The sequence below is a fragment of the Anabrus simplex genome, chromosome 1 (genome assembly GCF_040414725.1).
Source record: "Anabrus simplex isolate iqAnaSimp1 chromosome 1, ASM4041472v1, whole genome shotgun sequence".
NCBI classification, from domain to species: domain Eukaryota; kingdom Metazoa; phylum Arthropoda; class Insecta; order Orthoptera; family Tettigoniidae; genus Anabrus; species Anabrus simplex.
The window spans coordinates 1,273,328,828-1,273,356,072 of NC_090265.1; the positions used below are offsets into that span (position 1 = coordinate 1,273,328,828).

Sequence of the window (27,245 nt, forward strand, 5' to 3'; positions counted from 1 at the left end):
TGGCTCCTTTCAAAGACGTATCTTTTCCTCAACTCTAGCAAGCCCATCCTCATTAGTCATTCATCTCCAACACTATAGCCCGAATGCCTTGATCTTCTCTTTTCAGCTTTGACAACGGTCTATGTTCGGGGCAAGGTAGGAGAGGTGGTGGTATACAGTTTTAGGACAGTAGTTTAAAGTCACACCACAAAATCCGCTCGAAATTTTACTGTATCGCCGGCGGTTTCAGTGCGTGGTTCATTATTTTGATGTTTCAGCAACGTCTGTCTTAGGTATATAGTCGCTACCTGTGTGGTTTGTACAATAAATAAATGTGAAACGTAAAAGTGAAAGCACACGCACATTTCTTCTTGTTGAATGCCAGCTTGCCTCGGGCAATCCTGCTCTTTATATCGGTTGCACTTCGTCCATGTGCAGTAAATTTCCGTCCTAGACATGTACAGTTGTCTGCCAAATTATTATACATACAAAGAGGAAAAAAATTTCTTAATTTTTTAAATATATGCTGGTAGTATATACAGACTGGTGCAAAATTACACTCCCTTTATTGTGTGAATATTTTGCATGGTTTGCTATACATTTCCTATAGAAAAACGATTTGATAATTACTAATTTTCTTTATTTCTTTCTTAATCTGTTTATTGCCCAGGGTTGGTTTTTCCCTCGGACTTAGCGAGGGATCCCACCTCTACCGCCTCAAGGGCAGCGTCCTGGAGCTTCAGACATCGGAACTGGGGATACAACTGGAGAGAATGATCAGTACCTCGCCCAGGTGGCCTCACCTGCTATGCTGAACAGGGGCCTTGGTGGGGGATGGGAAGATTGGAAGGGATAGACAAGGAAGAGGGAAGAAAGTGCCGTGGCCTTAAGTTAGGTACCATTCCGGCATTTGCCTGGAGGAGAATTGGGAAACCACGGAAAACCACTTTCAGGATGGCTGAGGTGGGAATCGAACCCACCTCTACTCAGTTGACCTCCCGAGGCTGAGTGGACCCCGTTCCAGCCCTCGTGCCACTTTTCAAATTTCGTGGCAGAGCCGGGAATCGAACCCGGACCTCCAGGGGTGGCAGGTAATCACACTAACCACTACACCACCGAAGCGGACACTAATTTTCTTCTCACTGAAATAACTAAAGTATTAGTACATTATGAAGTGAGGCTTTTAGCTGCAGTCACTTGAAATGCATTTTCTTGTCAGTTCCTGGGATTCTCCAAGCCTCATTTATACTTTGAGCATATTCTAGTTGTTAATAACTCCTTCAGGCTTAATTTGTTTCCTCTGTGTCATAAAAATGTTTTCTGTTCGGTTGAAGTCAAGAGAATTTGCTGGCCAGCCTTAAACATTAATTTTCTGATTCTATAGGATAGCTGTAACAGATTTTGCCTCACGTCACGGTGCAGTATCAAGTGTGACTGTATAATCATTGTTTGGTTAAAACTAGCTCGTGTTGATCCCTCTCTATTGTTTCTTGAGCAACATGCACACGTCTTGCAGTACCGACCAGTGAGTATAATAATTTAGCAGACCACTGTACAACATAAAAGTTTTCACCTTATTATCTCCACAATAACCGTATAATCCTTGATAGCTTTGTTGGCCATGGTCGTTAAGGCGCTACGTCTTTATTGTCGACACATTGGTTGTCTGGTTCGAGTCCCGTTGGTGGAAAAATATCAACATCATAATGTTGGCAGCACGGTAGGAGAGGTGGTGGTATACAATTTCGAATTGCTGGATTGCGTGCTAAAAGCCATGCAAGTACATTTTTTTACCGCCAGCTACCCGGGATGTAGTAAGGTTATATTATTAATAGTTTCCACGGACTGATTTGTTTATGTGGCCCTGATAAGTGCCGTGCTCTCGAGCTCTGTCCACTAACATATACCGACCAAGCCCCTGCCAAGTGAGCTATTGTGAGTCTACACATGAATGAACAGGTTACAGCCTATACAATACCTATTCTAGGTCTGTGTGTGCACCTCTTGTTGTAACGTACGTGTTCTCCGTATCTGTGCTTGTTTTACAGGTTCATTCAGGGTAAATGAATGAATAGTGGCGATCACGATTCCTGCTGTTTTCTAGCCCGTAACCACACATCTCGTTATATTATCTCGGATTACGGAGATGGGCCTACGTTTTTCAGAATTGTAGTAAACGAGGTGTGTTTCATAAAACTAGATTACAAGGAACGGGTGGGCTACCCGGGGATAGTCTCTGTCTATATGACAAGTACGAGAGATAAATGCAAAATGTAAAAGTGAAGACATACTCGTATTTATACCTGGGGTCAGAAAAGTTTGAAGAAAATTAAGTGAAGTCGAAAGGTTCAGTGCTAAAGGAAGCCCTACTTAAGGATCTTTTGTTTGTTTGTTTGTTTGTTTTTTGTTTTTGATTTTGTTTTGTTTCTTGCTCTCACCATGTGATTATAACTCCCTAAAGATTTTTTGAGCAATTTATATCAATAAAAATGGATGAAATATTGAATTCTTGAATTCTAGGAGAGTCTAAACATCACAGTGAATGCTGACCAAACCCTGGAAAACTTTTGTAGATGGCAGCACGAACTTAACTCACCTGACGACGCCGATGCTCTCCATCACGATGTGGCAATCCTCATCACGAGGTAAGTAACTGCTATGTACTGTTGGAAATATGAATCTAATGACGAAAATCAAGTGAAAAATTCGTATATGCGAAGTAGAGTTCAAATCGGTGTCCAAAGTGTACCGTACCCAGGGGTAAATACCCAGTAGGACGATGCCTCCATTCCTGTATGAACATCCGACTAACTCAGGGTTGGGCAGAGTGTGGGTTGGTTGTCGATTGGGTCAGGATAAAAGTCGAAGTTCCACACTATAATAGCAATCAATGACAGGAAATGGAGGTATAACACGAATGAGAAACAATCATAGGGGGTAAGATGGATTTATTAACAAATATCCCCGATCAAATCACACGAAAATAATTGAATCAAGAAAAAAATGAAAATTTTGTAAAAGAAAAATAAACTCAAAGTGTAAAAATAATTCGAAATTAGAAACGTTAATTGAATAATTGTACAAATTTGACATTAAAAGAAAAACAAGTTCAACAAAGAACATTAATATAAATCAAAATTGAGTTTCTTCTAATAGTCCAATGTTTATGTTATATGGCAACAAGTGTACGCAAACACTGCCACGTGGTGTTTCGGTATGGAGTTTCACATCATCGCATCCCAACGATACGGTTTCAAAATTAAGTTACTCCCGAGAGTCATCAAACTATTTCCGTAAAATCAAAGTTACATCATATGAAAATTTACGACGGAAAGAAAAATTAATTAAGACGCACCGGACGCTATGTAAGTAATGCAAAATACTAGGGGCAAATCCTACACTATATTTACAATAATTCAAATAATCAAACTAAACATATATATACATCGGATACCGAGTAAAGTCTTAAATGCTACACTGCTTCTAATGTGAATCCCGGTTCACTACAAAGATCTAGACAGAACTAGATAAACCAACAATACATCAGCACTCGGGCTGTTCCCTTTAAAAGCAACGAGACAAGGTATGCAATCACAAAATAATAAGGTAAAACCATCCTGTAAGAGAAAAACATATAAATAATCCTTGATGTCATGAAGAAAGCAATGGGAAACATTGCCTCCTTCTGCTGCGTTTGAGCGCTCAACAGCGCAGTCATCCGTCATGTACTTCCGGGTAGATTACGAGCTGTAAAGAAATATTGAACTCCACTACGCTAAAGATTGGATTTTGTCTCCCGTGGCCGCCGCAAGGAAATACTGTCTCTTTCACACATGCCGATAACACAGCCAGGAATCAGCTTGCCATGAGATAACGCCCATCATCAACTACACGGAAACTCCCGTATATTAATTTCTTCTTAACATGCTTGGGCCATTTAACAACATCAGACTCAATAGTCTGGAATTAACACTGTCCATTCTGATCACAATATACTCAGAAGACGCTAAGCAGGCACACACATCTGCACAATTTCTCTCTATCTTGTCAGGCATACAATCGGCCTGCACCAATACATTATAATTAAGCATGCAATTATTATCTCATCATTCCTCATGAATCCCACTGGCCTTTCCACATAACGAGACGCTGTTCGAGTCCTTGGCAGATCATCAAGCAAACAAAATCCAACTTAACTTCAAAGATCTTAATTTAACAACGACGTTCTGCAGCTCCTTCTGGCATCTTCTGTAAAACCATGCATCATGCAAAATAGCTATACCTGTCTCTCTAAATAACCGAAATAAAATGAATTGATACGTGTTTGACGTAATATAAAAATGAACCTGTCGATCTAGCCCTTCTAGCATATATCTAAGGAAAACACGGAATATCCTACTCTAAGTACTATATTTACAACAATAACTGATCCTATCAATCCCTCATTTTCCCAAACATCTAATCATAAAGCAAAATGAAAATAAAATAAACATGCGTTAATCTCGTATCCGAATCTACCATAGTAACCAAATTAAACAAATACATGCCGTCAGGCTTACTTTAAATGAAAATAAAAATTCTATCTACACTGCCCTAGTACCTTAACATAACTTACATATCATGCCATATATAATACGTGCGTCTTACTTTAGATGACTCTCGGGGATACCAGGATAGCAGCTTACATCCCCACTAATTTTGGGATCTACACCATGTTGATCACCGCATTAACATGTGGGAATGCACTTCCTTCCTCTGCATGCGTATCCATCATCTTGCTGGAAAACAATTCACTGGAACACAGAAGACTATAGTTGATAATCTCTTCGCTGCTTAATGCTGCGAGCCGAAATACCCTTTCTTTTACCAGATCAGCTAACACACTGATTCACATATATATAACACACTTCACTTAAAGGGTAAAATTACAGTTTTAAAAGCAGCCCACGGTTCGGTACGGAAGTTCCACGCGAATACGCGCCCGTCGCGAAATAGTGAAACACTAGCACGTTTCCACAACACTTGTTACTCAGCGGTCACTACACCGTCTTTATCGATTAAAAGTAAACTCTGTCAAAGCACAGTAAATATTACGACTGCACAATTTGAAGTATCAATGAGAACCAGTTACAATTTCTGGAATATCGCCACGTTAATTACAATCACCAGTCACAGAGTTGGTACATCCGCACTGTTCAAACTTTTACTACAGAGTGCCGAGTTAGTACATCCGTACTGCTCAAATTTCAACTACAGAGTGACGCTCTCCAGAGCTTGGGTTACTGAGGAGGCTTCGGTGACGCTAATAATGTTGGGGTTCCCGGGTATCTGAACCAACCACCAATCAGAGAGTTCGTCATGTATGATGATACAATACTTATTGTGATATATTTATAAAACACAGCTCAAACACTAGCAAATCTCTTCCACCAATTTCTATAATACATTTCCAAGTATATCTAACTTCAGAAACTGTGGAAAACCGATTGTCTACAGAAACTGACTTTATCCACAGAGCATGTTGGTCATCCTGGAATTAATACATGACGCGGTGTAGCCTCCAGGTTTGCCAAATCCTTAAGTTCCCATTGGCTGAAATATCTTGCTTGGTCAGCATATAATACACGTGTCGATCCTTGCCAGCGCGTGGGTACGCTTACTTTCTCACGGTCATACGGAAATATGAAGCAATATCCAGCGACTTACAGTCTTGCTCAACATCCGGTATTAACTATCTTGGGATACGATACTTTAACATATTGGACTGTAACTTTTTATGAATAAAATTCACATATTTGGTCAAATAATATTCCAATTATTATTATGGCCCGGTCGGATACGGCTCATCCTTCTCTCACCCAGGGAAAAAAATGAATATGGAATATTTTTTTTAATTTATTATTTGACTATTTATTATCATCTGAATGTATACAATCTCTTTCCTTTAGTACTATTTGCCGTCTCGCAAATTTGTATTCTCTTCCCACAGTCTATCATTATCTTGGCGGATGTTGTAGTAGATGTCAAGTAACGCATGAAAACGTCTCTGCACACCACCACACTCTTCACAATCTTCTTCTTCTGAATAATTTGTCTCTTTCCATCTGCGCGAAGTTGACATTCTCCGTGTCTTCTTCCGGGTCATCTGCATCCACCATCACAGGTACATCATTTGGGTTTTCCTCTTCTTCTCCATCATCTTCACTCTCCTCTTCTGCCATCTCTCCTTCTTCTTCTTCTCCTTCTGGGATGTCGTCTATTCTAATTTGATCTCTGGGATAATAAAGCTTGAGGTTTGAGGCATTGAAAACCTTCTCCGTAGATCCGTCTAAGCTACAAACTTTGTAGGAATTATTTCCATATACCTGAGTTACTTTATATGGACCTATATACAATTCAGCAAACTTCTGACAGAAGCGCGCTGACACGTCTGAGCTCTGAGGACGTTTTACCAGTACAAGCTCATCAACCCACAGTTGTCTATGAAATCGTTTGTTCCTGCTTCTGCGTGGCCTCTTGTCTGCCTGAGCCTTTAATTTTTCTGCAGTCTCTCGTATGCATAATTCTGCAGACGGCCTTGGGTCATTTGGACATTGAATTTTCTCGTACCATGGACGCTGTGGGTATTCGTTGAGATGAATAATACTGGGAATCTGTCCGGTACTTTCATGCTTGGTAAAATTAATACTTTCCATGATAATTGGAACTACATCTGGCCATTTCCAGTGCTCTCTTGGTATGAAGATCCGACAGTACTTCGCTATCTCTCTCATAACACGTTCGCTCGGGTTAGACTCCGGATGTCTCACTGAACTCAACACATGTCTTACCTCCATCCTATCGAGCTCCCTCTTGAAAGCAGGCGAGGTGAACTGTGGACCGTGATCACTTAGTATGCTTTCTGGTTTACCTATTCTCGGAATGATCTTATTTTTAATCTGATGTAGTGCGGATTTCGTGTTGTCCTTTTGTACGGGACACAAAGTTACATACTTAGAAAATACATCCATGCATACTAGAATATATTTCACACCACGACGTCCTGCAGGTAACGCTCCAAAATAGTCAATTGCGAACAGTTTCCTGGGCATTGTGGGCAATACAGCTCTTGGTTGCTGTTTTAATAGGAAAGTGTTAGGTTTTATACGCTGACATGTGTCACAGGTTCGCAAGACTTGTTGAATCATGCGGCTCATTCTTGGCCAAATAAATGTTTCCTGTAACGTAGCTGTAACTTTCTCAATACCCGCGTGTCCAGTGGTATGATGCCCTAACCATATCAAGTCCATCTGGAACACTGGTGGAACAACAATACGAAATTTAGTGTGTTCTTCGTCAATAAATTTATGCAAAAGGTTATTGAAGTAGTGATATTGGGATGCCTTCTTTTGTGCCTCGATGAAACCTGGGGTGCCGGGTTCGAGTTCCTTATTAAAATAATCAATCAATAATTTGGTTGGTCCGTAATTTTTCTGCTCTTGGCCTAAACTTGGTAACTTGTCTAAAATATTTTGGTCCTCTTCGCCCAACATTGCCAAATTTACAGTAGCCTCAACTTCATCTGGGTTTCGACTGAGTGCGTCTGCCACGGTGTTCAATTTGCCTGGGCAGTGTTCTAGTGTCAGATCGAACTGTTGTACAAATAACGACCATCTGTACACCCTGTCACTAGCTACATTAGATTTTAGGATGAAAGTTAATGCCTTATGGTCCGTTCTAATGATGATTGGAAATCCATAAATATACTTCTTCCACTGACCTAGGGCAACTACTATAGAAAGCATTTCTAGTTCCGTTGTAGTCCACTTTAACTCATGGTTACGTAACTTCCTGCTCGTGAATGCCAAATAAGTGATCCTGGGTTCGTTTCCTGGATTTTCCTGATACAGAACCGCTCCTATGCCCACATTTGAAGCGTCTGTTTGAATTATGAAAGGACGGTCATATGCAGGATAGCCTAGCTTCACTGCCTTCGCCAGCATTTCCTTGGTCTTTCTAAAAGCCATATCTTGATCCTCTCCCCATTCCCATCTGTTGTTCATCTTCAAAAGCTCCTGTAATGGTGCTACAGTGTCTGTATATGATTTACAGTGGTCCGAAAAGAATTGACAAAGTCCTAAAAACTGTCTAATATGCTTAATTTTGGTAGGTTTCGGAAAATTTTGTATTGCTGATATCTTCGCCGGATTAGGCTTGATTCCTTTTCCATCGATGACATAGCCCAAAAATAAGGTACTCCTGCTACAAAAATGAGATTTCTCCAGATTTACCTTGAAATTGCAGCGATTAAGATCTGCCAAAAGTCGGTCAATTTTGTCCAAATGTTCCTCGATTGTTTTCGAACAGAAAATTATGTCATCGATGTAGATGATAGTAAATGATTTTATGTCTGGACTTAAATTGTCTTCCAATGCACGGAAGAACGGAACTTGAATTCTTCAAGCCAAAGGGCAAACGTAAGAAGTGATAGGTCTGGTTGTTGAACATGAAACCAGTTAGCATACTAGATTCTGGATGTAATTCAATGTGATGAAATGATGAAGTTAAATCAACGGTGCCGAAGTATTCCATGCCTCCGAACCTCTTTAAGATGTCCTTGATTGCTGGTGCCTGCGTATACTCGGGGACTAAGCGCTTGTTGACCTCACGTGCGTCCAAACATACCCTCACGGAACCATTTGCTTTTGGAACAGCCAAGATCGGACTCAAAAATGGTGTGGGCGATTTGGTAATGACTCCATTCTTCTCCATATCATCTACCAATTCCTTCACCTGAGGGAATATCTTCTCGGGAATGGGATATGGTCTCTGTTTAAATGGCTCCCAGTTATTCACGATAATTTTGTACTTGTAGTTAGTTATTTTTCCTGGTTTTGATCCGAATACATTCTTATGTTGTTCTAAAATTTCCTTCATTTTCCCACGGGCTTCTTCATTCACTGGTGCTTCCGCTAATTTTTCTGGCAACAATTTTGAAAATTTTTCATCCTCCTCGGCTTCTAAGTTTAACGTCATGGCCTCGAAATATTCTGCGAGCTCATTACAATTTTCCACAAAATTTACTGGAAACTCAAAAGGTTCTTCTTTTCCCTCGGTTACAGTTGCTGTCCAAATTCTTTCATCTCCAACATTCTCTTCAACCTGGTCTAATCTCAACTCTTCACTAGAATTTTGTGTTCGGAAAATAATGTTATTGTTTCCCATGTCTATCAAGGCATTATATTCTCCAAGAAAATCTGCACCAAGAATTAAATTAAATTCCATCTTTGGTAGAATTACGCAGGGATGTGACAATGTTAAATTTCCAATTTGAATATCCAAAAGAGCCTGCTCCTTACACACAGCTGTCTTGTCCGGTACAATTCCCCTGACTTTCAATTTTGATATAGGAATAGTGAGTACCTTCATGCGTGATTTCAATTCGTTAATCAATGCCTGAGATACCACACTAATCGACGCTCCAGTGTCCACCAAAGATTTTACTCGTAAATGACCAGCTCTAGTATATATTACGGGTAAGCGCTTTACAGAATTTAATTTTGCGATACTTCCTCTTCCAATAAATCCTCGGGTCTTACAATCCAACTGTCTACAGAGACTACGGTCCAACCATTATTGTTCCCATTAATCAAATCTAGGCTATCTTCTTCATCATCTATTGTGCTTTTTTTTTGTTGTCCGTCCCTCGGCTCTCATAATTAGGAGCATTGGGATTCAACCTATTTTCCTGTTGCCTTACACGGTATTCCCTGTACGCAACACTTTCAGCTCCGTGACATTCTTCGTTACCATTAGCTTGTATGGCTCCTCTCCACCGGTCTTCCTCCTGCCCTTTTCCTCTCAACTCTTCAACGTATTGTCTTGATTCTTCTCTTCTTTGGTCACGGTTCTCCTGGTAATTGCCTCTTCCTCCTCTAGGGTTTCGCTCCTTCACGTCCCAACGATAATATGGTCTTCTGGGTCCACCATAATTTCTATACTTGTATCTATAGGTCCTCCCATTATTTCCATTTGGATAGCTATATCCTCGCTGATTCAGGCTATTACCTTGATAATTATTTCTTCGAAACTGGTCTCTTCTGTCTCTCCGCTGCCAGTTACCATCCTGATGTACAGCACTCCTGTTGGCTTGCTCATGTGTCGCTGTTTGAGTCCCTAAGCTTCGATAATAATTTCTCTTCCTTACTTTCGGTGGATTACTTCCTTCTTCCACCCCTACCGTATGGATAGCCTCAACATGCCTCAACCTTGGCTGGTTTTGACTAGATGTTAAGTCCAACTGTCTTAAAGTCAATTCCGCCTCTGCTGCAGTTTTAGCATTAGCTGCAATTAATGTTCTCTGCACTTCAAGAGGTAGTTGCCGAGAGATTGCCGATATAAATTCGTTCTCCCTTGGGGGCATGTCTAAATCACGAAACTTTAGCATCTGAGAAATGAAAAAAGGAGAATACTTCGTTGGCGTAGTAGCCGGATATCTACGTGAATACAATTCCATCCTCAGTGATTGCTGCGTAGATACGTCCCAAAACTTTTTAAGAAATGCCTCCTTAAACTCCTCATATGTAGTAAATGTATAACGGAAAGCATTCGCCCATTCAGCCACGGTATCGCCTAGAAATCTTTCTACTGTCCCCAATTTACGCTCTGGTGGTACCTTGTAATCTGCTAAGAAGTCATCAATCTCCCGCAAGAAAGCTTTAGGTGTTCTCTCATCATTTCCTGTAAACTTCCGTGGTTTTTCTTCATTGCTCCTCATGATATTGTAAATAGGAACATTATGTGTTTCATTCGGAGTTGAACAGTGGACCTCCTGACGCGGTAACTGTAGAAGATCGCTCAGCGCAACGTTATCGCTAACTTGACTGGGTGCCTTCTCTATAATGGTTTGTTGCACAGTACATTTTAATTTACTGAGTTCTTTGTCCGTTCGTAAATCCAACAGTTCTAACTTATCCTTCATGTAGGCGATTTCCTTCTCAACAACCTCTATCTTCACTTGATTTTTCTGTGAAACCTCTGTCCACGTCTCCAGACTCGAACCAAGTACCTGTAGATCTTCCTTGTTCCTTTCCCGATCAGCCATTATCATGTCTTTGACTTCCTTGCCTGTCTCCGCGATGTCCTCCTTCATTTCCAATCGAATCTGAGTTTCTATTTCCTTCATTCTTTCCTCAGTCTCCTTTTGTTTCATCTTAAGTTTCAAATCAATTTTATCTTCAGTATTCTGCTGAGCTTCAGTAATTTGTTTACTGATGTCCACGGTGAACTCTTCCAACCTCGTCTCCGTGTCAATCCGTAACTTGTCAATCGCGCCTCGCTGGAGTGTAATCTCTGCTGTAGCTTCTTCTACTGTATGCGATAAGTCTCCCAGCCGCTTATCTGTGCTAGTCATGTGTTCTGTAACCCGATCGGCGATTTCCTCAACAGAATCTCTAATCTTTTCAATTTGCATCTGTGTTTTAAATTCTACTGTATCTAACTGTTTCTCTAATTTTCCCATGCCTTCTAAACAGCATGTACGAACGAAGTCAATTTTCCCCTGTAACTCATTGGTCGCCACCTTAAGTTGCTCCTCAGTTTTCTCCGCCGCCTGTGTTAATAACTGTCTAGTCTCTCTGGACTGTTCTTCGCTTTTTTCCGCAGCCAGTTTTAACTGTTCGTCTGTCCTATCTGCAGCTTGTTTGAATTGTTCGTCAGTCCTATCTGCCGCTTGTTTAAATTGTTCGTCAGTCCTATCTGCAGCTTGTTTAAATTGTTCGACAGTCCTATCTGCAGCTTGTTTAAATTGCTCCTCCAACTTACTCGAAAGTTCATTCATACGCTCCTGCTCCCTTCTGTCCATCTCCGCCAACAACTCCTCTATCGTCATCGCCATACCCAATACGTATTAGAGAAAACGCAGGGATGCTCGCCACTACCTAGTATCCTATACCGTATCTTGTGTACTCCATACGAAAACCATTTACTTTACTGAAAAGCTTCTATGATTTACGTTAATCATATATCAAGAAAACATGGCCTCAAAATTCGCCATATAGAAGCTTCCTATGATTTGGGATATTTATTTTCTGCCGCGCATAACAAACAAACGCGTTATCATAACTTTAAAAAGAAATTACAAGTATCGTAGCCCCAAATTCTTTAAATCCAAACATTAATAATTTTCCTGTCTTTTGGGCTCTAATCTAAGTACTAGACAACAGTACTGGACCATATTTACGATAAATACCTCCGACTCCAGACTAATATTCCAGCATAGGTTTACCAGTCCTGAATCATCAGCATTCATTGCAAATATAATCACTCTTTTCTTAAGACTGAGGCGCTCTTAAGTTCCTAGCCTTACTCTAAATCAAATAAAATTATCATTACTGGCAATTGAAATTTGATCTGCACACAAATTCCAGGCTATGTCAAGATCAACACATGTCTGAAGGATACGACATCGACCACTTTACCTCATTAGAGAAATCTTTTTTATAGTTCTCTGACTCAAATAGAGTTCCTTTATTACTACGACACGCCTTACTTATCGGCCATATGTTTCTCATTCTTCCTAACATAATTTAAATCAAACTTTTTGCCGATGTCCCTAACGTAATGCATTTAGATTTTACTCTGTTTTCTAAACACACGATTTCCGATGAAATCTTGCCCTTTCATGTCCGCCTACTATCATTCGTAGTACTGAACATGGGACTCTAGACTCAAGTTGTCTGAACGTTAGGTTGCCAGATTCCTAAGTTGCGCCTATGGTTCGAAATTACCTATCTACCTCTCTTAAATTTAATCATTATCTGGATACCAATTATTGGTCTCTTCCAGCTTTCGAACCATGATCCTAATCCTATCTAGCCTTCGGAATAGCTTGTCAAATCACATTCACTCTCGCAAATCTTAATTTGACCTGCCCAAGTTTGTAAGAACAACCTAGACATCTTTGGGTAACACAAAAATACTTCCAGCGGGATACGAACATACGCCAAAGTGTCTATTTGCCCTTAGTTGCGGCGCCACATATATATGTACCGTACCCAGGGGTAAATACCCTCTAGGACGATGCCTCCATTCCTGTATGAACATCCGACTAACTCAGGGTTGGGCAGAGTGTGGGTTGGTTGTCGATTGGGTCAGGATAAAAGTCGAAGTTCCACACTATAATAGCAATCAATGACAGGAAATGGAGGTATAACACGAATGAGAAACAATCATAGGGGGTAAGATGGATTTATTAACAAATATCCCCGATCAAATCACACGAAAATAATTGAATCAAGAAAAAAATGAAAATTTTGTAAAAGAAAAATAAACTCAAAGTGTAAAAATAATTCGAAATTAGAAACGTTAATTGAATAATTGTACAAATTTGACATTAAAAGAAAAACAAGTTCAACAAAGAACATTAATATAAATCAAAATTGAGTTTCTTCTAATAGTCCAATGTTTATGTTATATGGCAACAAGTGTACGCAAACACTGCCACGTGGTGTTTCGGTATGGAGTTTCACATCATCGCATCCCAACGATACGGTTTCAAAATTAAGTTACTCCCGAGAGTCATCAAACTATTTCCGTAAAATCAAAGTTACATCATATGAAAATTTACGACGGAAAGAAAAATTAATTAAGACGCACCGGACGCTATGTAAGTAATGCAAAATACTAGGGGCAAATCCTACACTATATTTACAATAATTCAAATAATCAAACTAAACATATATATACATCGGATACCGAGTAAAGTCTTAAATGCTACACTGCTTCTAATGTGAATCCCGGTTCACTACAAAGATCTAGACAGAACTAGATAAACCAACAATACATCAGCACTCGGGCTGTTCCCTTTAAAAGCAACGAGACAAGGTATGCAATCACAAAATAATAAGGTAAAACCATCCTGTAAGAGAAAAACATATAAATAATCCTTGATGTCATGAAGAAAGCAATGGGAAACATTGCCTCCTTCTGCTGCGTTTGAGCGCTCAACAGCGCAGTCATCCGTCATGTACTTCCGGGTAGATTACGAGCTGTAAAGAAATATTGAACTCCACTACGCTAAAGATTGGATTTTGTCTCCCGTGGCCGCCGCAAGGAAATACTGTCTCTTTCACACATGCCGATAACACAGCCAGGAATCAGCTTGCCATGAGATAACGCCCATCATCAACTACACGGAAACTCCCGTATATTAATTTCTTCTTAACATGCTTGGGCCATTTAACAACATCAGACTCAATAGTCTGGAATTAACACTGTCCATTCTGATCACAATATACTCAGAAGACGCTAAGCAGGCACACACATCTGCACAATTTCTCTCTATCTTGTCAGGCATACAATCGGCCTGCACCAATACATTATAATTAAGCATGCAATTATTATCTCATCATTCCTCATGAATCCCACTGGCCTTTCCACATAACGAGACGCTGTTCGAGTCCTTGGCAGATCATCAAGCAAACAAAATCCAACTTAACTTCAAAGATCTTAATTTAACAACGACGTTCTGCAGCTCCTTCTGGCATCTTCTGTAAAACCATGCATCATGCAAAATAGCTATACCTGTCTCTCTAAATAACCGAAATAAAATGAATTGATACGTGTTTGACGTAATATAAAAATGAACCTGTCGATCTAGCCCTTCTAGCATATATCTAAGGAAAACACGGAATATCCTACTCTAAGTACTATATTTACAACAATAACTGATCCTATCAATCCCTCATTTTCCCAAACATCTAATCATAAAGCAAAATGAAAATAAAATAAACATGCGTTAATCTCGTATCCGAATCTACCATAGTAACCAAATTAAACAAATACATGCCGTCAGGCTTACTTTAAATGAAAATAAAAATTCTATCTACACTGCCCTAGTACCTTAACATAACTTACATATCATGCCATATATAATACGTGCGTCTTACTTTAGATGACTCTCGGGGATACCAGGATAGCAGCTTACATCCCCACTAATTTTGGGATCTACACCATGTTGATCACCGCATTAACATGTGGGAATGCACTTCCTTCCTCTGCATGCGTATCCATCATCTTGCTGGAAAACAATTCACTGGAACATAGAAGACTATAGTTGATAATCTCTTCGCTGCTTAATGCTGCGAGCCGAAATACCCTTTCTTTTACCAGATCAGCTAACACACTGATTCACATATATATAACACACTTCACTTAAAGGGTAAAATTACAGTTTTAAAAGCAGCCCACGGTTCGGTACGGAAGTTCCACGCGAATACGCGCCCGTCGCGAAATAGTGAAACACTAGCACGTTTCCACAACACTTGTTACTCAGCGGTCACTACACCGTCTTTATCGATTAAAAGTAAACTCTGTCAAAGCACAGTAAATATTACGACTGCACAATTTGAAGTATCAATGAGAACCAGTTACAATTTCTGGAATATCGCCACGTTAATTACAATCACCAGTCACAGAGTTGGTACATCCGCACTGTTCAAACTTTTACTACAGAGTGCCGAGTTAGTACATCCGTACTGCTCAAATTTCAACTACAGAGTGACGCTCTCCAGAGCTTGGGTTACTGAGGAGGCTTCGGTGACGCTAATAATGTTGGGGTTCCCGGGTATCTGAACCAACCACCAATCAGAGAGTTCGTCATGTATGATGATACAATACTTATTGTGATATATTTATAAAACACAGCTCAAACACTAGCAAATCTCTTCCACCAATTTCTATAATACATTTCCAAATATATCTAACTTCAGAAACTGTGGAAAACCGATTGTCTACAGAAACTGACTTTATCCACAGAGCATGTTGGTCATCCTGGAATTAATACATGACGCGGTGTAGCCTCCAGGTTTGCCAAATCCTTAAGTTCCCATTGGCTGAAATATCTTGCTTGGTCAGCATATAATACACGTGTCGATCCTTGCCAGCGCGTGGGTACGCTTACTTTCTCACGGTCATACGGAAATATGAAGCAATATCCAGCGACTTACAGTCTTGCTCAACATCCGGTATTAACTATCTTGGGATACGATACTTTAACATATTGGACTGTAACTTTTTATGAATAAAATTCACATATTTGGTCAAATAATATTCCAATTATTATTATGGCCCGGTCGGATACGGCTAAAAAGTGTTTCACTATTAACCTTAGAAGACTTCCACTAGGATAGCACAATACCTTTAACCACTCACTACAATGACCAACATTTATGAATTTGGGAGGTAGGTGTGTTGCATTTTAACTGCGTTGTATCTGTAATCATATTTATTTGGTTTTGAATATCTTCGGTTAGCAATTCCTCCTTTTCATCAGAGTAGCCCGCCGAAACGCATAATGGGCTTGGCAGACGTATTATTATCTTCTGACTCAGTGATGAAAGCAATGGGAAACCATCTTACTTCTCGTTTCCCTAGTACATTTCGACATTCTGTGACAGCTGGTGGTTGGAGATCCAACCAGCCTTCGGGATAAAAATTCAACATACTGCCCTTCGTTAATACATTTACTGCGGTTTCACTATTTTATGTAGTCTAGATACGGAGGAAAATAAGACTTAGCATGATCCTCAAAGGGCTTCAAAGACTATAGGTGGGCAGGTACAAGGTTGCACCTGACAGTTATAGTTCATGTTGGCACTACTACAAAAAATAATGATTGAAGAACGTCACCCGTCAATCAGAACGACCAATTCACTACTTTTTATGTCGGATACAGTTATGCATTTTATACATATTAGTTCGTATTTAATTTCATATAGACCAGGCGAGTTTGCCGTGCGGTTAGGGGCACGCGGCTACGAGCTTGCATCCGCGAGATAGTGGGTTCTAACCCCACTGTCGGCAGTCCTGAAAATGGTTTTCCGTGGTTTCCCATTTTCACACCAGGCAAATGCTGGGGCTGTGCCTTAAGACCACGGCAGCATCCTTCCCATGCCTAACCCTTTCCTATTCCTTCGTTGCCATAAAACCTATCTGTGTCGGTGCGACGTAAAACAAATAGCAAAAAAAAAAATTCGTGTAGTGCGCAAAACCTTTTACATACCTACAAAAACATGAGCATTTTTTTAACGAAATGTAATGTTTAAGCGAGCTACGAATTAAAGATTTGGTTGTTGTTGGCAAAATGGCTAGTATAGTGGTGCCATCTATAACAACCTTGACTTCCGTATTGAAGTGTTGCCGCTTGTCTGTCTGTCGCTAGCACTTGGTCAGGTGTGATACGCGCGTTGATGAAAGTGGTGTATTTTGTGAGATAACTGTTCATTTTTTTGTAACTAATGCAGTGCGATGTCACGGAAACGACATGATGAATTGCGAAGCTATAATCCTTTGCGCCGAGGAGTGCCCCTTAATAGTCAGGCATGTGAATTAGTGTGGAGAACTCGCAAGTTTTACGAGATGGAGAGGCAATTCGAACGCTTGCATGGTCATCCCTCTGTTCCTGCAGATCAAGCCTTGGAACGTACAAGTCAAACATTAGGGCTTTCAAAGCGTACTATTATTCAGAAAGGTGTTATCCTCCAGGATCTGAAGAGGAAAAAGAGATTGAAGAACCTCGCAGCCGCGGAAACGGGGATGATAATGGGGACTTGTTTCTTAGCACTCCAGGAAAGAAACGATTTAAGCCATCTCCTGTAACAGGAATTGATTCTTTCCAGGCTGGTACAATACGGATACACGTGTACGATTATTACAGCAGGAAGTAATACCCTATCGTGGCAAAATTACTAGTATCCCTTAAACAGGAAAAGCTTTTCTCTGGGGGTAAAACTTCCTTAAAATCGGTACTGCGAGCCTTAGGTTTCAGATATATAAAAAACTGAAGGGAAGAAATCTGCTGCTTGAAAAGTCGCACATCGTGATGACTAGCAGTTTAAAAAAAAAAATGTCGGTAAGGATCTCCACGAGGTAATATGGTTGGATGAGATGTGGGTGAATGCTGGGGAGTGCATTGCAAAATCTTGGACTGATGACAGACCTAAAAGCTAGGTAATCAACCGACTGGGAAGGGCGCCAGATTGACAACAGCGCACGCAGGTACATCCAATGGTTGTGTGAAAGGTAGTCTTCCAATGTACCGATCGAAAAAATCGGTGATTATCACGAAGATATGGACCATGTTCGCTTTTTGGATTGGTTTAACCAGCTCCTTCAACAGCTCAAAGGCCCTTCTGTCATTGTTATGAACAATGCACCTTACCACTCCGTAATAATGGACAAGACCCCCTACTTCGAGCGCCCGTAAAGAACTGTTAGTGCAAAGGCTGCAGGCACGAAATATCCCAGCGCATATGGGTATGCCTAAAGTAGCCTTATATGAACTGGTGAAACAAAACAAACCGACGTATGTAGTCGATGAGGTAGGGAAGGAACAAGGACACGAGGTTGTTAGGTTGCCGCCGTACCACTGTCACTTCAACTGCCCCTGTGGATCAGCGGTAGAGTGTCAGCCTCCGGATCCCAAGATAGTGGGTTCAAACCCGGCAGAGGGAGTCGGATTTTTGAAGGGCGGAAAAAAGTCCATTCGACACTCCATGTCGTACGATGTCGGCATGTAAAAGATCTCTGGTGACACATTTGGTGTTTACCCGACAAAATTCATTAAAATCTCAGCCACAGACGCCCAAGAGAGTTTCGGTTTACTCGGTCTGCCATCTAGTGGGGGCCTAGAGTAAAACGGAACGTCGAAATTGACGAGCAGACAGCCAGATGGCGTCAGATTGAAATGTCTGCACACGGTAGGTGAGGCCATACGATTATTATTATTATTATTATTATTATTATTATTATTATTATTATTATTATTATTATTACTACTATCACTTCAACCCTACTGAATTGGTATGGAGTGAAGTGCAACATTACGTACGCACAAATAACAAATACGGTACTTCACAATTACTGAAGTGGAAAGACTGTTCCGAGAGGGTATTGCTTTAGTTTATGCGGCTTCGTGAAGGAAGAAAGCCATGTCGCAACATTAATTAACTCGGCAACGGAAATAGATGGCATCATCAGTGACTGTGAGGAGTTGATGATCTGCCTGGACGACGACGACGACGACGACGACGAGGAGGAGAACAACAACAACAACAACAACGAAGGCGACTGTAGTGATGGCCGTGATCTGGAGGTTATAGAGCCTCCGCGAATGTGAAAAAGATAAGAAGAATAATGTTTCTGAATTTTCGTAAATTTAATCGATTTTACTCGAAATCTTTTGTTTTAGCACCGGTGTATATCATTGTAACATTTATTGGTGTATTTAAAGTGAGATTCTTGTCTGCCCACTTCTTCCGCATTTTCTAACATAGCAATAATAAGAACTTCGTCGTAGATTTATCATTTTGCGCGATATATATTGTATTGTAAACTTAATCGGTGTGTTGAAAGTGCGATTGTTGTCAGCCGATTTCATTTGTATCGTGCATCATCGCTGTGGGCCGCCTCTGTGGTGTAGTGGTTAGCGTGATTAGCTGCCACCTCCGGAGGTCCGGGTTCGATTCCCGGCTCTGCCACGAAATTTGAAAACTGGTACGATGGCTGGAACGGGGTCCACTAAGCCTAATGAGTAGAGGTGGTTCTATTCCCACCTCAGCCATCCTCGAAGTGGTTTTCCGTGGTTTCCCACTTCACCTCCAGGCGAATGTCGGGATGGTACCTAACTTAAGGCCACGGCCGCTTCCTTCCCTCATCCTTGTATCCCTTCCAATCTTCCCATCCCTCTACAAGGCCCCTGTTCACCATAGCAGGTGAGGCCTCCTGGGCGAGGTACTGGTCATACTCCCCAGTTGTATCCCCCGACCAAGAGTCTGAAGCTCCAGGACACTGTCCTTGAGGCGGTAGAGGTGGGATCCCTCGCTGAGTCCGAGGGAAAAGCCGAACCTGGAGGGTAAACAGATGATGATGATGATGATCATCGCTGTGACATTTAAAACATTTCTCTCATGTTTCTAAAATCTTACGTGTCGTGTAGTCAGCTGTTGTTATGGCAGCAACATCGCTTCGTGCGCCACAGCAGTGTGACCAACATTTTGCGCAGCTGTCATGTGCAACCTTACGCCGGCCCACCTATAGTAGTTCGTCGTATGAGATTATTCACTAACCAAAACCTGAGGTCTTCAGATCTGAGCCGTTTTTCAACAGTTATTATGAAGATGGTTTATACCCAGATTTTTCCAACACAATGTCCGCCCCTGTAGCGTAACTCTTAGTGTTATTAGCTGCCGTCCTCTGGGACCCGGGTTCGATTCCCGGTACTGCCAGAAATCTGAGAATGGCAGGAGGGCTGGTATGGTTGAAATGGTACATGCAGCTCACCTCCATTGGAGGTGTGCCTGAAAAGAGCTGCACCACCGCGGTATGAGGTGACGAGTTTGCATTCCAACACAATTAATGTGGTCTGATACTTCATTTCAGGCTGCTTTCGTAGTCTCGTAAGTGCTTATTGTGGCCAGTTTTGAATGTCCCGGTTACGATTCCCTACCTTGCCAGAGATTTAAAATCTGGTGCGAGGATTGGAATGGATTTCACTCCACCTCGTGAGAACAGTTGGGTGGAGATGGGTGGAAATCCCACTCCTCGGCCATTCTCGAAGTGACTTTCCACATAACTCTAGAAAAATGCCGGCGTGTTTCCTGACTTAAATCGACGGTCACCTTTTTCTAAATGCTTGCTTATCTCCTCCTGATTCGCCTCCTTTAAAGACTCTCGTTCTTTTTAGCAGGCGCAGAGTGGCATCAGTTTTTCAAGAATTAATATTCGTTGGGCAGGTCGGGAATAGAACCAAGACCATCCGGGTGAGAGACAAATAAGCTACACCTACACCACGGGGCTGGCTCTATGTACAGTACTATATAGACTATGGGTTATATATTTTACGAATTCATTTATTTATATCAATTATGATTAAAACAATATGCTGAGGGAGTTGGGTAGTAAAATTTCTACTTCTAATGGGTATGTGTTTATAGTATCATAAAACGATCGAAATCAATTTCCTTTATTAGAGATAAATGGTCGGCATAGTTAGAATTTGCATTTAACCTCGTTTTCCTTGTATAACACTGCGAGGTCACGCAGATGAACAAGTTGACCGAAGAGCTCTGGCGCCTATAGAAATAACTAGCAAATGTACCCGTGCTTCGCTACGGTACTCTACATTGTATACGGATATCGAAGTAAATTAGTGCACATTAAGTGAATAAGATTTTTAAATTGGGTTTGTCTTGGCTTTATCCGAGAATCAGTATTGTGAAAACCACAGACGTTGTTTCCAATGAAAGTGTGATTTGCGGAATTGCGATGATAACGGCAAGTCCACTTGTTTACTGCAATTCACAACGAAGAAAGTAATTTTCATTTAACGGCAGACCCCATTGCCTAGTGCGCGGCTAAAATCGATTTGGGGAGGTTTCATTACAATGGCAGACCCCAATTCCTACTTTCAGATAGATTACAGTTGAGGAACTTTTATTTTATTTGCAAGGACCTTCCTTACTGCCAGTCAAAAGTGAGTTGCGTTCTTATCTTTATAATGGCAGACGCATTTTCTAATGCCAGTCAGCTTCCTGCCAGTCACACCGAGTGGGTGAGATCCATTATAATTAGCAGGCCACTATGCCTATCGTCAGTCACATTTTAGACGGGTCAATTTATTTAAAATGGAAGACACGCTCCCTAGAGTTCTGCTAGTCGAATCGAGAAGGGATTTATGCATTAAAATAATGCACAAGAGATGGAGGACGACCCCATTCTTATTGCCTGTCAAAGTCGATGTGGGGAGGACTCTCCTTCTGAGAGTCACTATCGATATGCAATGTATTTAATACCAATGGCAGACAAACACTTTCTCGATTGCTACAAATCGACGTCAATGAAAGAATATAGTCGTCATACGGAAGTATAAGGATGTTAACCATCATTTACAGAATAACTGCTGCTAAACGGTACATCAAATCGAAAAACAGATTGTACGATAAGACGAACTTTCTGGCCATATCTTGGGGTCATCAGCTTACCCGTACCAAGTTTCACATTTCCGAGATTTCTGGAAGTGCCTCATTAATTCACGTCTTTTTTCATTTTTAAATATTTATATATACATCGCTCTAGCCCGACTTAATTTTATATATATAGATGACGGATAAGCATGAGCACGTTGAAAAGTGCAGACTTCCACTTCGAGATTCATATCTCCTAAACGGTTTATGATATTAAGAAACGGTTTGCGCCATCAGACGCCTCATTCATTGCTCTACATGCTTGTTTCTAAACCATATCCTCGTATCTCCCATATTAAGGGGGTATATTGAGTTCAAATTTTGAATAGGGTGAAATTTGGGTGCATTTTTAACATTTTACATTACTTTTTGCCTACTTATGTATAAGCTAGAATCATGAAATTTGGTACACATATGTCCCTTCATCGTGCCAATGTGTGCACCCAACGTGATGATCCTATCATTCTTATAAGTGTGTCAAACAGTGAAATATACGTGTAAAAATCACCAAATTTACGAACAATCCAGAAATACGGCCAAATTTAACGTATAAGGGAGAGAGATACGACAAAATATCACAGGACCAAAGTTGTAGATCACTCCGAATTGAAGGGACGTTGTGCCATCCGTTTTGTGATACGACTTACCGTTTAGCCACAAAATAGCTCAAAAGTAATGTCTGCACAGTCAATAAAATTGCCTCCATATTTCGATATCTTTGGGGGTTAAAAGTGAAAAATTTGAACATCTTGGAATTTTCCTGTCGGTTAGGGACCAAAAGCTATAATTTCACCAAATTTCAATTGTCTACTTCGTCTGACAGGTTGTGCCGCCATCTTGATTTGGGGGGATGGGGGATAAAAATGAGGAAATTCCCGAAAATTTTTAAGCCCACGAAACCTATAGGTTATCGTTTTGGATATACTATACGACTGTGTTCTTATGCTGAGCCCAAAATTTGAGCCCCCCTGGCGTGCCCCCTTCAGGGAATTTTGAGAATTTCCGATTTTTCTAGGGATCCTGGGGTCATCAGTTTCTACCGTACCAAGTTTCAAATTTCTGAGATTTCTGGAAGTGCCTCATTAATTCACGTCTTTTTTCATTTTTAAATATTTATATATACATCGCTCTAGCCCGACTTGCTTTTATATATATAGATGACGGATAAACATGAGCACGTTGAAAAGTGCAGACTTCCACTTCGAGATTCATATCTCCTAAACGGTTTATGATATTAAGAAACGGTTTGCGCCATCAGACGCCCCATTTATTGCTCTACATGTTTATTTCTAAACCATATCCTCGTATCTCCCATATTAAGGGGGTAAATTGAGTTCAAACTTTGAATAGGGTGAAATTTGAGTGCATTTTTAACATTTTACATTATTTTTTGAATACTTATGTATAAGCTAGAATCATGAAATTTGGTACACATATGTCCCTTAATCGTGCCAATGTGTGCACCCAACATGATGATTCTATCATTCTTATAAGTGTGTCAAACAGTGAAATATACGTGTAAAAATCAACAAATTTACGAACAATCCAGAAATACGGCCAAATTTAACGTATAAGGGAGAGAGATGCGACAAAATGTCACAGGACCAAAGTTGTAGATCACTCCGAATTGAAGAGACATTGTGCCATCCGTTTTGTGATACGACTTACCGTTTAGCCACAAAATAGCTCAAAAGTAATGTCTGCACAGTCAATAAAATTGCCTCCATATTTCGATATCTTTGGGGGTTAAAAGTGAAAAATTTGAACATCTTGGAATTTTCCCGTCGGTTAGGGACCAAAAGCTATAATTTCACCAAATTTCAATTGTCGACCTCGTCTGACAGGTTGTGCCGCCATCTTGATTTGGGGGGATGGGGGATAAAAATGAGGAAATTCCCGAAAATTTTTAAGCCCACGAAACCTATAGGTTATCGTTTTGGATATGCTATACGACTGTGTTCTTATGCTGAGCCCAAAATTTGAGCCCCCCCAGCGTGCCCCCTTCAGGGAATTTTGAGAATTTCCGATTTTTCTAGGGATCCTGGGGTCATCAGTTTCTCCCGTACCAAGTTTCAAATTTCTGAGATTTCTGGAAGTGCCTCATTAATTCACGTCTTTTTTCATTTTTAAATATTTATATATACATCGCTCTAGCCCGACTTGCTTTTATATATATAGATAATATATGTAAGATCGTCAATGGTGAAATAATGTATGGGCGATGTCGCTCACCAAGGTTGAGTCAAGTGTGTTTCTCTTCACGTCAGCCTTCACATCTCCTCCCGTGTGAATTATTAAACAGTCGGTGCTTATGTAGCAGAAAATATTACATGCAAGTGAAGCTGGGTAGAACAGAACGTGTCTAAGTCATGGTTCTGCGATTCTGATTAATAATGATTGACAGTTATTGTCATTCTATTCTCGTTCTGTCACCACGCATCTGGCATATAATTTGTAAACATATTAACATACTTTTCTGTACATCTCATTATTTATTACTGCATTGTTTCCGTTGTCAGCGATTGAAAACAGTAGTCTACAAATTTCAACACAGTGCTTGCTTCAGAAACAATCAATCACCACTGATTTGGATGGAAGGCTATCGCCCAGGTGGCAGATCACCTATCTGTTGTATACCTAGTATTTTCTTAAATGATTTCAAAGAAATTGTACATTTATCGAATATCTCCCTTGGTAAATTATTTAATCCCTCCACCCTCCAGGGTTAGTCTTCCCTCGTACTCACCGAGGGATCCCACCTCTTCTTCCTCAAGGGAAGTGAGACATTTGGTTTGGGGTAAAACTGGGAAGGAGAACCAGTGCCTCGCCCAGGTGGCCTCGCCTGCTGTGATGAACAGGAGCCATGTGGGGATTGGGAAGGAATAGGGAAGAAAGCGGCAGTGACTTTAAGTCCTGCCGGGCGAGTTGGCCGTGCGGTTAGGAGTGCGCGGGTGTGAGCTTGCATCCGGGAGATAGTGGGTTCGAACTCCACTGTCGGCAGGCCTGAAGATTGTTTTCCGTGGTTCCCCATTTTCACACCAGGCAAATGCTGGGGCTGTACCTTAAATAAGGACACGGCCGCTTCCTCCCCACTCCTAGGCCTTTCCTATCCCTTCATCGCCATAAGACCTATCTGTGTCGGTGCGACGTAAAGCCAATTGTAAAAAAAATATTAGGTACCATCTCGCCAATTTCTTGCAGAAGAAGTGGTAAACGACGGAAATCTATTTCGAGGATGCTTGAGATGGGAATCGACCCCTCCCCCCACCTCTACTCAGTTGACCTCCAGAGGATGAGCGGATCCCGTTCCAATGCTCCTACCTCTTTTCAAATTTCTTGGCAGAGCCGGGAATCGAAATCGGGACTGCGGGGGTGGCAGTTATCACAAAATCCACTACGCCACACAGACGGACGGTAAATTATTTCAGTCCTTAATTCCTCATCCTGCTAACGTATATTTGGCCCAGTTTTGCAACCTTTCCAGATGCCAATTCTGTGGGAAGTAGTTGTTGGTAGGGTGATGTTTTGTGTGTATCAGAAGCAGGGTATATTAAAACGAATACAAACACCCCGTCCCCGAACCAGAGGAATTAATCAGATACGGATATAATTTCCAGAACTCAAAAGGACAGACCACAGCTATGGGGTTACCCATATCTTTCAAACTTTGAGAGGTTGAGCTACGTCAGAAATAAACAGATAGCCTACGTGTCGAAGGGTTAGTGCCATAGGCCCTTATTTAACTAGAAATTTGGCCTTTAAATTTGACGGCCTACACACGTCGGTAATTTGCGTGTGAGTACGTGAAGGACTGTTGGTCTAATGGTCAGCGCTCCGGACTTCCAAGCAAGTTTCTCGAGTTCGAAGAGTACCAATCTCTCCTTTTCATTTTCTCCTTCCGCTAAACTTGAAAAATCACTGGTATTCATTGTCGAGAGCTAATCTATATTATATATATACATAGAATATACTAGCTGATTTACCCGTGCTTCGCTACGGAATTCTACATTGTATACAGAATTCTGGGTTAGGTAGAGTACACGCTGTGAGCAAAACTGTATTAAACTGCATAGCTCGTAACGTTACCCTAGAAACGCGACGGGGAAGTCACCAAACGTCTTTTCTCATATGAAGAAAGGGTTGGGGGAATTTTCATTGTAACGGTAGGCCCGCTTGCATACCATCAGTCACAATCAGGTTGGGGAGTTTTCGTTATAATGGTAGACACTCACTCTCCACCTGCGGTTTTACATCCTCAGAAAGACTGTCTTAGTGGTTTTCCCAACTGAAATGAACATAGGTCATTACAATGACGTCAGTAGGAATGGCGCGATTAAATGCAATGCTTTCATATGAAATACTCGATGAAATGAAAAACCACACATTTTCTCATTTTTAACGAACAGGACTACGCTGCCGATCTAACAGTCCAAAGTTCCAGAGCTGGAATGATAAAAGCCGCTGATAGCCGTGATCCGTGAACACTCTTCGTCCTTTCTCGGTGGGGAGCGGGTCGAATAGTGGAGACTCCCAGGGCGAAAACTATGCCCTTTAACTAATCTGTTTCCTAGGAGTACCCGATGTGTCGGAAATCTTAATTCACTAAACTGGCGGCGGAAAGATCTTTCTGACTTGGAGGCAAATTTTTCCTCCAAGCCAGAGGATTTAGAATAAAATTAATGTAGAATTTTATAAAAGTGAAGAGGAAGAAGTTTTTCTTAAGAAACGGCTCTTTTCAGGGTTGAATTTGGAGTTATTTAGTGAATTGTGGTGCTATAAATTGGAATCGGCCTAAATTGTAATTCTAGACCAGGTCATACTATTACTACTACTACCTGAGCCTCTGCCTAAGTGTGCGCACTGCACATTCTAAACACCGCGTCAGAATAGGGATCGAATAGCTGAAATACTATGACGAACCAGGGTGTTACCTACCGACTGTATCCAGAAAATGTATGAACCAGAGGAATGGCATGCTAAAGAAGAAAGTTTTCTAACTCCCTACCTATTTCCCGGCAGCCCGCCAGTATTCAGTGAGACTGTTATACTCGGTACACAGCAGTAATCCCATTTATCGGAGGGAGAGGCAACAAGAGACAAAGAACATCACAACAAACAATGGTCAATGTAATGTTATTGTTGATCAATGTTATGCGCTTTCGATATTGTATGCCTTCACATTTAGTTTTCTTCCGACTCTGAAATACCACTTTTACCATAGTCGGTACGGTAAAACTGAATAAAATATGAATGATCGGGAATTGT

At 41.0% G+C, this 27,245-nt stretch overlaps 1 protein-coding gene across 1 annotated transcript in view; it reads left to right on the forward strand.

Moving 5' to 3' along the window:
- LOC136858267 (A disintegrin and metalloproteinase with thrombospondin motifs 7) overlaps positions 1 to 27,245 on the forward strand; it is an 852,495-nt gene that overhangs the window by 659,502 nt on the left and 165,748 nt on the right. Inside the window, exon 5 of the mRNA XM_067137673.2 lies at positions 2,500 to 2,624. Within this exon, the coding sequence (XP_066993774.2) occupies positions 2,500 to 2,624 (125 nt within the window). The remainder of the gene's footprint in view (positions 1 to 2,499; positions 2,625 to 27,245) is intronic.